We start from the raw sequence: 13,990 nt of genomic DNA, 5'->3' as shown, positions 1-13,990 counted from the left end.
AATCTGACCCCATTTGAAATAATGTATGGGATGCCACCCCCTATTATTTCCAACCTGGAAAAATGTCCCAATGACTTGTCAAAAGATTTAATCTTGGAGATGAAAACTTTCCAAATAATTCAGAGGGAATTATGGCCCAAACACCGAGCCATATATGAAGGTCCTCTTAGTGAACAAGGAATTAACCACGGGTTTGAACCAGGAGATTGGGTGTGGATAAAGAGGCACCAGCAAAAAACACTGGAACTGAAATGGAGGGGACCTTATGTTGTTGTTCTTGTGACCCCCACTGCTGTTAAGGTAGACAGAATCAGCGCCTGGATACTCCCATATCAGGAGAGCTAACCAGACGGAACAGCAGTCTGCACGAGCAAATTGGAAAGCATGCTTTGATCCTGAAAACCTGCTGAAAATCAAGTTAACGCAGCACCATGGAGACTAGAGCCCTTCTTGTCCTCACCCTGAGCTTCTACCGCCTCGCGATAAGTACCGCGATTCACCAACCCTATAAAGTCATTTGGTGAATTCGCAACGGACAGACTCACGAGACCTTAAACTCCACCACATCCACCACCCCCCTTAATGTATGGTGGCCTGATTTGTTTTTTTCCCTTGGACAAGCTACAGAATGTGGGTGGGCCAAATGCCATATCAGAGCTATGGGTTTTTATGCTTGCCCAGGGTATAAAAGAAATAGCCGGCAATGTGGGGGGGTCCCTTGGTATTACTGCAAAAGTTGGAGCTATGTAACTTCTAATGATGGGAACGGGAAGTGGGAGGTGAATGCCAATGATTACGTAAAATTCTCCTTTGCCGACAGCCCAGCCAGATGTAGATCCCAAACTTCAAATGGAGAAAGGGACGAGCAGATAAAGGTTACATTCACTGAACAAGGAAAAAAGGAATTAACCAAGTGGAAGTCAGGACTCAGCTGGGGCATTCGAGTTTATGCATACCCTTACCCATCTGGGGAGATAACTATTTTACAGGAAGTAGAGCCCTTAGATGCCGGGTCGGTAGGTCCAAATGAAGTGTTAAAACCCCCGGGAAAAGAAACCCCACCCTCTACAAGAAAGACGTTGAAAGAACCGAGCACTGTAACCCCTGATGTTACAGTAAGAGTCCCCCATACGACTCCGAGGGTCCAAGCCAATCCTCAGGACATAGACCCTCTTTGTAATTTAATGCTAGCAGCCTACCAAACACTTAACCATACTAGTCCTAACCTGACCCAAGCCCGTTGGCTCTGTTATGATGTAAAACCTCCATTTTATGAAGCAATAGGCATTAATACCTCTTTCAGCTATTCTCATGACCTGAACCCAAAGAATTGCTCCTGGAAAGACCGTAAGGTAGGAGTTACTATACAACGTATAACAGGAAAGGGCTTATGCGTGGGGAGACCCCCCAACGCTCAAGAACATTGCGCCTCATATACAGAAATAAACTCGTCCTTTAGCTGGATCATTCCCAGGGAGGGGGGTTGGTGGCTTTGCTCAAGAGCTAGACTTTTACCTTGTTTAAACTTGAAAGTACTTAATCTGTCCTCAGATCATTGTGTGCTAGTGACTGTTCTGCCCCGAATTCTTTACCACCCAGAGGAAGAGATGTATGTACACTGGAGTGGGACTGATAGAGTAAAAAGAGAACCACTCACTGCAGCCTTTACCCTAGCTACTCTGGTTGGCCTAGCAGGAACCGGTCTAGGAATAGCTTCTTTAACTGTACAGAATCAAGGCATGAATTCCCTAAGAGCAGCTATAGACGAAGACCTTGAAAGGATAGAAGCCTCTATCTCACATCTAGAGAAATCTCTAACCTCGCTATCGGAGGTTGTGTTACAAAACCGCCGAGGGTTAGATCTTATATTTCTCCAACAAGGAGGATTATGTACAGCTCTAGGAGAAGAATGTTGCTTCTACGCAGATCATACAGGAGTGGTTCGGGAATCTATAGACAAGGTACAAGAAGGACTTGCCCTAAGAAAAAGGGAGCATGAGACTCAAGAAGGATTGTTCGAATCTTGGTTTAATAACTCCCCGTGGTTGACTACTTTGATATCTACTCTCTTAGGACCCTTCATAATCCTTATAATTATATTGACTTTTGGTCCCTGCATTATAAATAAGCTTATATCATTTGTAAAAGATCGGGTTAATACTGTGCAACTTATGGTCCTGAGACAACAATATCAGTCTTTATCTCCTGTAATACAAGAGGATGATTCCTCATATACATAACAAAAAAGGGGGAAATGTGAGGCCTGAGTCCTAATGCCTCCAGGTAGATCTTTAACCAGAAGCCTTTAGTGTGGAGATGAACACATCCCATGTCTCAGGGCTTTGTATCAGAGATCTGCCTGGCTCCGACAAGTCTCACCCCCCTCCCCCTGGATTTCACACGTATCAGAGAGTTCTGCCTGGCTCCGACAAGTCTCACCTCTCTCCCCCCAGATTTCGCACGTATCAGAAAGTTCTGCCTGGCTCCAACAAGTCTCTCGCTCATCTTTGAAGCTGGGGGATTCCAACCCGCCCCCCAACTTCCCAAACCCCTACCCTAAACCCAATCATCTACTCCACCCTATATTTTTTCCTATAAAAATGCGATGGTAAAAGAGCATGGGGTCTTTTGCCTAAGCCACTACGTTGGCAAGAGCAGGGACCCTAACTCGAGTTAGAAAATAAACTTTCCTTTTGTTATTGCATTATCGTGTCTGTGGTGGCTTCTTTGTACCGACATTCCTCTTCCAGACTCGGGCCCAACAGAACCAAGTAAAATGAAATCTTTGACAACTTTAATCTTTTCTCTATTTATCACGATGCTGCTTATTGGTCCAGTTATGAGGGTTTTCATTTTCTTCATGTTAAGATGTAATCCATACTGCAGACTGTAGTCTTTAATCTTTACCAATAAGTTCTTCAAGTCATCCTCACTTTCAGCAAGCAAAGTTGTGTCATCTGATAGTGCAGGTTGTTAATGAGTCTTCCTCCAATCTTGATGATGTGGTCTTCTTCATATAGTCCAGCTTCTCCGATTGTTTGCTCAGCATATGGATTGAATAAGTATACAACCCTGAAGAACACCTTCCTGATTTTAAACCACGCACTATCCCCTTGTTCAGTTTGAACAACAGCCTCCTCGTCTATGTACAGGTCCCTCATGAGCACAATTAAGTGTCCTGGAGTTCTCATTCTTCTCAATGTGATGCATAATTCGTTATGATCCATACAGTCAAATGCTTTTGTATAGTTAATAAAACACAAGTAAACATCTTTCTGGTATTCTTTGCTTTCAGCCAAGATCCATCTGATATTAGCCATGATATCCCTCATTCCACGTCCTCCTCTGAATCCAGCTTGCATTTCTGGAAGTTCCTTGCTACCACTTTTTAATTATCTTCAGAAAAATTTTATTTGCATGTGATATTAATGATATTGTTCGCTAATTTCCACTTTCTGTTGTATCACCTTTCTTTGGAATGGGCACAAATATGGATCTCTCCCAGTCAGTTTGCCAGGTAGCTGTCTTCCAAATTTCTTGGCATAGACAAGCAACTGCTTCCAGTGTGCCATCTGTCTGCTGAAACATCTCAATGGGTATTTTGTCAGTTCCTGGAGCCTTGTTTTTTTTTTTTTTTTTTTTGCCAATTCCTTCAGTGCAGCTTCAAGTTCTTCCTTCAATACCATTGGTTCTTGATCATATGCCACTTCCTGAAATAGTTGAACATCAACCAATTCTTTTTTTGTATAGTGATTCTGTGTACTCCTTCCATCTTCTTTTGATGCTTCCTGAATCATTCAATATTTTGCCTATGGAATCTTTCAATACTGCAACTTAAGACTTGGATTTTTTCTTCAGTTCTTTCACCTTGAGAAATGCTGAGCGTGTTCTTCCCTTTTGCTTTTCTAACTCCATGTCTTTGCACATTTCATTATATTAATTAATTTTGTCTTCTTGAGCTGCTCTTTGAAATATTCTGTTCAGCTCTTTGATCTTGTCATTTCTTCCATTTGCTTTAGCTATTCTCTGTTCAGCAGCAAGTTTCAGAGCCTCTTCTGACATCCATTGTGGCCTTTTCTTCCTTTCCTGTCCTTTTAATGACCTTCTGCTTTCTTCATGGATGATGTTCTTGATGTCATCCCATAATTCCTCTGGTTTTCAGTCACTTGTTTTCAATGAGTCAAATCTATTCTTCAGATGGTCTCTAAATTCAGGTGGAATATAATCAAGGTTGGGAGCTCTGGTAGCATAGTGCCTAAGGCACTTGACTGCTAACCAGAAGGCTGGCAGTTCAAACCCACCAGCCGCTCCTCGGAAGCAAGGTTGGGCAATCTACTTCCATAGTGATACTGCCTCAGCTGCCCAAGGAGGGGTCGCTATGAGTCTGTTCTGACTCCAGTCGGGTCCAACTCAATGGCACATAACAACAAACAACAACATAATCAAGGTCATATTTTGGTCTTGTGGACTTGTTTTAATTGTCTCAGCTTCAACTTGAACTTGCATATAAGCAGTTAATGGTCTGTTCCACAGTCAGCTCCTGGCCTTGTTTTAGCTGAACATATTGAGCTTCTCCATCAACTCTTTCCACAGATGTAGTTGATCTGATTTCTGTGCATTCCATCAGCTAGGTCCATGTGTATCGGTGCTGTTTATGTTGTTGAAAAAAGTCGTTGGTCTTGCAAAATTCTATCATGTGATCTCTGGCATCATTTCTATCACCAAGGCCATATTTTCCAACTACTGGTAATTCTTCTTTGTTTCCAACTTTCACATTCCAATCACCAGTAATTATCAATACATCTTGATTGCATGTTGGGTCAATTTCAGACTGCAGAAGTTAGTGAAAATGTCAGTTACCACTCATCTGTCAGTTTGTTGTACTGTGATAGCTTGCATGTGCTGTGAAGCAGGAGGCTATGCCACTGGTATTTCAAATACCAGCAGGATCACTCATGGTGGACAAGTTTCAGCAGAGCTTCCAGACCAAGACAAACTTAGAAGAAAGACGGGTCCTTCACTTCTCACAGAATTGGCCAGGGAAAACCTTATGAATAGCAGTGAAAGTCAGAAATACTACTAGAAAACTTTATGAATAGCCCTGAAACACTGTCTAATATAGTGCCAAAGATGAGCCCCTCAGGTTGGAAGGCACTCAGAATACCAGTGGAGAAGAGCTGCCTCCTTGAAGTCCAGTCAACATTAATGACATAGATGGAGTAAAGCTTTCAAGACCTCCATTTGCCGATGGGGCACTACTCAAAATGGGAAGAGACAGCTGCAAACATCCATTAACAATTGGAATGTGGAATGTACAAAGAATGAATGTAGCAAAATTGGAAGCTGTCAAAAGGAAATGGAATGCATAAAGATTGATATCCGAGGCTTTTAAAAAAACCAAACTCACTGTTGCTGAGTCATTTTTGACTCATAGTGACCCCTCTTTGGGTTTCTGAGGTGGTATCTCTACGGAAGTGGATTGTCCAATCTTTCTTCTGAGGAGTAGCTGGTGGGTATGAACCGCCAGCCTTCTGGTTAGCAGTCAAATGCCTTAGACACTATGCTACCAGAGCTCGCTTCCTAGCATTAGTGGCCTGAAATGGACTGGTTTTGGCCATTCTGAATCAATCAATGACATAACCTACTATGCTGGGAATGACAAATTGAAGACTAATGGCCTCACATTCATTGTTACAAACAATGTTTCAAGAAACATCCTTAAGTACAAGGCTGTCAGTAATAGGATAATGTCCACATGCTTACAAGAAGACAAGTTAATATTACTATTATTCAAATTTACGCACCAACCACTAAAGCCAAAGATGAGGAAATTGAAGATGTGTATCATTAGGGTACATTTACAACAATGTTCATAGAACATTTTTTTAAATGGGAAAAAATTGGTGTTATGAATTGAATTGTGTACTCAAAATATGTTTTAGAATCCTAACCCCTCTATACTTGTGGATTTAATCCTGTTCATGAATAGGGTTTTCTGTGTTAAATTAATGAGTCCCTATCAGTATAGGGTGTGTCTTAAACCTAAGCACTGAGCAATAAAAAGAGCAGATTAGCAGATTAGAAACAGGAGCAGACACTAATGGAGGAAGACAGAAGGTTGCCAAAGAATTAGGGAAACTACAGAGGCTGAAGGAGACAATGATCTTCCCCCAGAGGTGACAAAGAGAGAGCATTTTACTATAGGCAATGCTCTGTTCAGACTTCAAGCCTCCTAATTTTACTATAGGCAATGCTCTGTTCAGACTTCAAGCCTCCTAAGCTGTGAGCAAATAAATTTCTCTTCTTTAGAAAAGCCACCCACTTGTGACAGTTCTTTTACAACAGCACTAGGAAACTAAGACACTTGGAAATAGCCATATGTACTGAGGAATACAATGGATATATTGTAGTACATCCATACTGTGGAACACTATATAGCAATAAAAGCAAATGAATTACAGATGTACACAATAACTTAAATGAACATCAGGAACACAATTTTGAATTTTAAAAGCAAAGAGCAACAAAAAAAGAGAACACACACAATACTTCCAGGAATACAAAATTTAAAAACATGTAATTTAAACAACATACTGCTTATGTTTGTGAATGTGGTAAAACCACAAAGAAAAGGAAGAGAAAAAATATAAAATTAAGAATGGTAGTTACCTGGGGGCTGGGGGGAGCAATGTGACTAAAGAGGGGCTGATAAGAAATTTCAAAATTAATAATCATCTTTTTCTTAAAACTAGGGAGATTGGGTATCCAGATGGATCTCCACTGTATTGTTATTCTTTACATGTATTTTATTATTATTTTGTATCCATCTAATGTTTAATAAAATATTTAAAAATTATTTTAAAAAGAGTCATAGGATAATTCTAGACCTCAATACCATGAATTAAGATAGAAGTATTTTAAGACTATCATTTCATACTTGAATTTAAATTTTTGTTGTATAATTTGATGACAGTTTTTCCTTGAATTTGGCAGATCTAATAATGCAAGTATGTGAGCTTCTGTGGTCAGAGCTGCTATTAACTACTTAGTTATGATGGCTATGCATGTGTTTACTATGTTGTGGTTGTTGTTTATGTGTCGTCAAGTCGGAGCTGCTATTAACTACTAAGTTATGATGGCTATGCATGTGTTTACTATGTTGTTGTTGTTGTTATGTGCTGTCAAGTCGGACCTGACTTACAGCAACCCCTCCTTGGGTTTCCAAGGCAGTATCACCACAGAAGTAAATTGCCCAACCTTCCTTCCCAGGAGTGGCTGGTGGGTTTGAACCTCCAGCCTTCTGGTTAGCAGTCAAGTACCTTAGGCACTATGCTACCAGGGATCCTTCATTAGCCATTAGAGAGAGGTAAATCAAAACAAAAATGAGATATCATCTCACCCCAGCAGTAATAGCAAAGTTCAAGAAAACAGAAAATAGCAAATGCTGGCAAGGACGTGGAGAGAATGGGACTCTCCTATACTGCTGGTGGGGCTGTAAAATAATACAACCATTGTCAGCTAAAATTTCATGGAAGGTTTGGCCTTGAGAGAAATAGAATTTAGGAGGGTTAAAGGACAAAAGAAAGATAGTTTAGGCCAGAACGTAGGAGGCAAAGATTATAGTTAGAAATGCTCACATTGTATTGAAAAGGCTGGGAGTAAAACATGCTTGGATATAGTGAAGGGCTGGGTATTCTGGCAGGTTGAGCTGGGATGGGATTAACTCATGGAGCAACTAGAAGACCAGGTGTGCAAACCACTCCAGGAAAACTCACTTCTGACACCAAATTGTATGACAGATAACAAATCCCACTCCACCTGCCAACTGTGTCCTATGGAAATCTCAGGTTCCTTTCTCTGTTTAGTTTAGATCCCATGCAGTACTTCTTTCTAGCCCTAGTCACACAGGGTAGATGAATGGGTACCAGCTGCAAACTCAGGAGTTCACAACCCCTTCACTTTAACGCAACCACCCCCTACTCTTATGGGTCCTATAATTCACTGGAACAACTCAAAGAAAACATCATATCCCTGACAATACCTTTAATATACAAAAATGGATACAAAGAGACATATAAGGCGGGTCTTGGAAGAGTCCCAGTACAATGGTTCCATGTCACTCTCCTGTATATGGTCACTAATCAGGAAGCTCCATCTGAGTCTCAGAGTTCAGGGCTCTTATTGGTCTCACCATGTAATAATGATAGATTATATTATGCATCCTAGGAGCTCTGGTAGTGTAGTGCCTAAGGTACTTGACTACTAATCAGAAGGCTGGCAGTTCAAACCCACCAGCCACTCCTCAGAATTAAGATGGGGCAATCTACTTCTGTAGTGATACTGCCTTGGAAACCCAAGGAGGGGTCGCTATGAGTCGGGTCTGACTGCATGGCACATAACAACAACAACAACAACAAGGCTTAGTCAGCATCAGGACGCCAGATGGTCTCTCTTGGTCTGGTCACCCTTCACTCAGCTTCAGATGTTGGGCCAGCTTGAAAGAATCAAGAACAAAGACTAAATTGCTTTCTGCAAGGTGATTCAACATCTCACACCAGGGATAAGGCATTCGGATCTAAGTGTGGGTAACAGAGAGTCACAGGAAGGCTCTGAGAGAGTTTCCAGCAGGATCCACTCGGTGTTCAGAAGACTAACCCAGCACAGAAAAATAAGAGGAGAGAGAGAGGAAGATAGGGAGACGGGGGGAGGGAGGGAGAAGGAAGAAGGGAGAGAGAAGGGTGGTGAGAGAGAGAGAAAGGGGGAGGGGAGAGAGAGAGAGAGAAAGCAGTTGGAAGAGGTTTTCAGGGGCCTTGGAGATCAGGAGCACTGAAAAAGGACATGGTAGCAGACGTATGAGAACAAAGACAGGCTCTTGGTGACCAATCCTGCCAGAATCTCTACCCTCTCTCTCCCATTCCACCCTTCACATCACTGCTAAAGTCCTCTTTCAACAATGACTTCAAAATGCCTCTCTAAATCCTTTTCATGTGCCACAGTTTTCTAATTAATCCTTAAAAACACAGGTCTAATCTTACTAGATCATTATTGAAAAACAAAAACAAAAATCCCACAAACTCAGTGGTTCACCACTGCTTTATCAAAATAAGAATAAGCCTCTTACCCTTGGCAATGAAGATCATTCCCAGTATGGTTCCAACCTGCCTTTCCAGCTGTGATATTCCAATCACACATCCAACACATACTGATTTACAGCCTGATGTATATATGCCAGGCCCCTGCTCTCACAAAGCCCTCAGACTGGTCTAGTCAAACCAGACCAGCCACAGTTCCTAGAACATTTTGCCATAGTTTGCTCTTTACCCTACCAGAAATGCCACTTCCTGCTACTACACTTCTTGATCCAACTAAGAACTCCTTAATTACTTTGCTTATACTTCTTTCTTTTTAATGGCCCTTTACACCACTTTGCCTAAGCCTACTTACTGTCCAGTGTCTTCCTGTAAGACTTGTTGAAGACAAGTACTGTATCATAACCATATTCATTCAGGAGTAGCATAGTGGCTAAAGCACTTGACTGCTAACCAGAAGGCTGGCGGTTCAAACCCACCAGCCACTCCTCGGAAGGAAGGTTGGGCATTCCTACTTCCGTAGTGATACTGCCTCGGAAACCCAAGGAGGGGTCGCTATGAGTCGGGGCCGACTCGACAGCACATAACAACAACAATGACAACACAGAGGATAAAACAGAAAGAACCAAAATTTGTCAGGCCACTGTTTTTCTGATTTCTCACTGTTTAAAAATGATACCTGAGTTTGCTTTGTGGTTTTAATCCCCTGGTGGAAGAGCTCAGCAGTCTTGCATTTCCAAAGCCCAGTGAAGAAGGTCTGCTCAGTGATTCAAGTGAAGGACTTTTTCGGAGGTAAGAATCTGGTTTCAGGTCCTCAGTCCTTCCTTTTAGAAGATCTGTGTGAACAACAACATAATCACCCATTCCTGAAGAGAAATTTTATTTGTCATCACGTTTCATTCTCAGGTACAAGCTAATAACATAACAGACTTAAAAAATGCTTTTCTAGATAGTTTCTAGATTAAAAAATGATGCAAATAGGGACACAGAATTTTCCAGACAAGATTCTCCAGGCAAGACTGACTATAAAATGGATAGGAACTAGTGTCCAATGAAAGGAGTACTGGTGGTGCAGTGGTTTAGCACTTAACTGCTAACTGAAAGATCAGTGGTTCAAATCCACAAGCTGCTCCATGGGAGAAAAGGTGGTGTATGTTTCTGTAAAGATTTATAGCCTGGAAACCCTATAAAAACCAAAAGCAAACTCACTGCCGTCAAGTTGATTCGACTCATAGTGACCCCTCCTTGGGTGTCTGAGGTTGTATCTCTACAGAAGTAGATTGCCCAGTCTTCCTTCTGAGGAGTGGCTAGTGGGTTTGAATTGCCAACCTTCTGGTTAGCAGTCAAATACCTTAGGCATGATGCCACTGGAGCTCCCTGGAAACCCTATAGGGCAGTTCTACTCTCTTATAAGGTGGCAATGATTCAGAATCGACTCAACAGCAATGGCTTTTTTTGGCTCGTGTCCAACAATGAGGCAGTGGTGGTTCATTGGTAAAATGCTTGCCTTCCGTGCCAGAAACCTGGGTTTCATTTCTAGCCAGTGTACATCATGTGCAGTTACCACCTGCCTATCACTGGAGGCTTGTGTGTTGCTATGATACTGACCAGGTTTCAGAGGAACTTTCAGAGTAAGACATACTAAAAAAGAAAGGTCTGGTGATCTCCTTTTGAAAATCAGTCAGTACAAGCCTATGGATCATGAAGATGGAGGAATAGGCAGACAAACGACAGAGACCCTCTTCAACAAAGAAAAGAAAAACCAATTGACAGAGATACAGAAGATAATCCTGGAGCCCTGAGCTTTGAAAGGAACTATACAGAAGTGGATTAGGCACCAACTAGTGGAAAAACCTGAATGAAAACAGTGAGTACAGATTTGGTCAGAGCTGCAGACTGTCAGGTACTCTGACAGGACCAACAGCTTGAATATTTCCAAATAGTGTTGGTACCTGAGAATTGACCTAAAGATCAGCCCTGGTCACCAAGGGCTGCAGGGACAACTGTGCTGGTGGCCTATGACTAGGAAGGGAAACAGCAAGGAGGGAGACAACCTGAGCTGTTGACTCTCCGCTGTCTGGAGGGTGCAGCCATTTTGATTGTTTACATGTGGCAGCCATTTTGGATATATAAAGTGACAGAGGGGGCAGCCATTTTGAATGTTTACAAGTGGTGGCCATTTTGGATATTTAAAGTGATCGAGGGCACAGCCATTTTGAATGTTTATAAGCAGCAGCCATTTTAGATATTTAAAGTGACTGAGGGCGCAGCCATTTTGAATTTTTACAAGTGGCTACCATTTTGGATTTTAAAGTGATAGCATTCTCGTTCAGATTCCAGGGACCTAAGAATAGGCTCTGTTTGCCAAGGTTTGCAGGGACATTGTTCTGGTTACCTAGTGCCACTCTGACAAGAATATACCACAAATGGGATGGCCTTAAAAACAAGAGTTTATTCTCTTACAGTTTGGAGGCTTTAAGTCCAAGTTCAAAGTGCCAGGCTCTAGGGGCTGGGCGAAAGCTCCTCAGGCTTGGGCTTCAACTCTGCCTCCAGCTCCCAGCCCACTGAAGCTAGAGGCTTTTCTTCACTCAGACAGCTGCTGGCTGCTGAGGCTGCCAAACCCAAGGTTGACAAGTAAAAAGGCACAGTCCTGGTGTTACCAAGCCACATGGCAGGCCATTCATTCAAGTTCATTGTAAGTCCCAGGGTCAGCAGAGCATGGCAGGCTGCTGAACAACAACATGGCTATATGCAGGATTCAAGCTGCCATAAGCTAGAGACCATTTCCAAAGCTGCTGCTTATATATGGGAAGCAGACCACATACCCAAAGCAGCTACTCAGCTGCTTGTGGTAGATCCCACCATGGAGTTGACTGCCAGTCTCATCAAGGGAAATAACTACCACCAACTGCCCAACCACTCAACCAGGCCCAGCCAAGCTGACACACAAACATAACCACCACAACATACAAGAGGCTGACAAAAGGAAAGGAGACAAGCGGTGAGTGTATAAGTGCTGCCAACTAGTGAATAGAGGAGCACAGCACAGTACCCTGCTTGCATAGATAACATAAAAACAAAACAAAGAGAATGAAAATCGTGGGCAAGTCACTTCAAAAAAGCCTATGGATCACAATGGTTTGAGTCATAATTGATCATAGGGAGGGCTCAGGACTGGGCAGCATTTCATTCCATTGTTCATGGGGTTGCCACAAGTCAGGAACCAACTTGGTGGCAGCTAACAATGAATGTTGTTGTTATGTGTCGTTGAGTTGGCCACGACTCATAGAGCTCCCCCTTGGGTTTCCTCGGCAGTATCACTACGGAAGTAGATTGCCCCATCTTCCTTCCAAGGAGTGGCTGGTGGATTTGAACCGCCAGCCTTCTGGTTAGCAGTCAAGTGCCTTAGGCACTACGCTACCAGAGCTGCCAGCAACAATGAATAAGAATTGATTTCTTCTACTTATGGTATTGGTGAAGAATAATAAATATACCATGAATTGCCAGAAGACTGAACACATTTGTGTTGGATTAAGTTCAGCCAGAATGTTTCTTAGAAGTGAGGATGATGTGACTTGATCTTACGCACTTTGGATATGTTATCAGTCCCTGAAGAAGGACAACATACTTGTAAACTTGAGTGTCAGTGAAAAAGGGGATGGCCCTCAACAAGACAGACTAACACAGTGGCTGCAACAATGGGCTCAAACACAGCAACGATTGTAAGGATGGTGCAAGACTGGGCAGTGTTTCATTCTGTTGTACACAGATACTGTCACTGTGAATCAGAACCAACTTGACAGCAGCCAACAACAAGATTTACCATCCTTACTTTTTTTGTTTTAAATATAAGTGAGGTCATAAAATGTTTGTCCTTTAGTGACTGACTTATTTCACTCAGCATAATGTCTATATTATAGCATGCATCAAGACTTCATTTCTCTTATTGATTGAGTAGTATTCCACTGTATGTACGTACCAATTTTGTTTATCCATTCACCTGTTGTTTGGCACTTACGTTCTTTACATTTTTTGGTTATTGTGAATAGTGCTGCAATGAACATTGGTGTACAAGTATCCATTTGAGTTTGCTTTCAAGTCTTCTGGGAATATTCCTAGGAGTGGAATTGCTGGGTCATACGGTAATTCTTTAATTTTTTGAGGAACTGCCAACACTGTTTACAACAATGGCTGTATCATTTTGTATTCCTACTAGCAATGGATGAGGGTTACAATTTCCTCACATTCTCAACAACATTTGTTATATACTTAAAAAAAAAAAAAATCTTAGCTGTCTTAGTTGGAGTGAAGTGGTATTGATTCGCATCACTCTGATGGCTAATGACACTGACCACCTTTTCATGTGTTTAGTGGCAATTTAAATGCCCTCTTTGGTGAAATGTCTATTCAAGCCCTTTGCCCATTTTATGATTGGGTTGTTTGTGTTTCTGTTGTTAAACTGTTGAAGTTTATATTTATTTTATTAGATTCTATCAGATACATGGTTTCTGAGGATATTCTCCCTGTCAGTAGCTTGTCTTTTCCCTTTTTTGGTAAAGTCGTTTGATGAACAAAAGTATTTAATTTCTATGAAGTTTCATTTATTTTGTCTTTTGCTGTCTGTGTTTTGTTATTAGATAAGCCATTGTAAAATCCTAAGCCTGACAGCCTTGCCCCTGTATTTTCTTTTAAGAATTTTGTTGTTTTAGTTTTCACATTTAGGTCCTTAGTCCATTTTTTTTTTTTCCATTTACATTTTTAATCTTTGAATTGTCTTTTCTTCAACTGTTCATATGTGTTGATATGATATGATATATATATTTCTTTATTGTGATTTGGGTGAAGATTTACAGAGTAAATTCACTTTCCATACAGCAGTTCACATATACTTTGTCTCATGT

At 41.6% G+C, this 13,990-nt stretch overlaps 1 protein-coding gene across 1 annotated transcript in view; it reads right to left on the bottom strand.

Moving 5' to 3' along the window:
• The window catches only part of SPECC1 (sperm antigen with calponin homology and coiled-coil domains 1), a 449,155-nt gene that overhangs the window by 143,735 nt on the left and 291,430 nt on the right, over positions 1-13,990 (bottom strand). Inside the window, exon 11 of the mRNA XM_042781619.1 lies at positions 9,769-9,925. Coding sequence (XP_042637553.1) covers positions 9,769-9,925 — 157 coding nt within the window. The remainder of the gene's footprint in view (positions 1-9,768; positions 9,926-13,990) is intronic.

This window comes from Orycteropus afer, unplaced genomic scaffold, assembly GCF_000298275.1.
Source record: "Orycteropus afer afer isolate SDZICR_OR568_19922 unplaced genomic scaffold, OryAfe1.0 scaffold00139, whole genome shotgun sequence".
Lineage (NCBI taxonomy): Eukaryota > Metazoa > Chordata > Mammalia > Tubulidentata > Orycteropodidae > Orycteropus > Orycteropus afer.
Note: the sequence above shows the minus strand (reverse complement) of the source record. Positions and strands in the feature narration are given on the sequence as shown.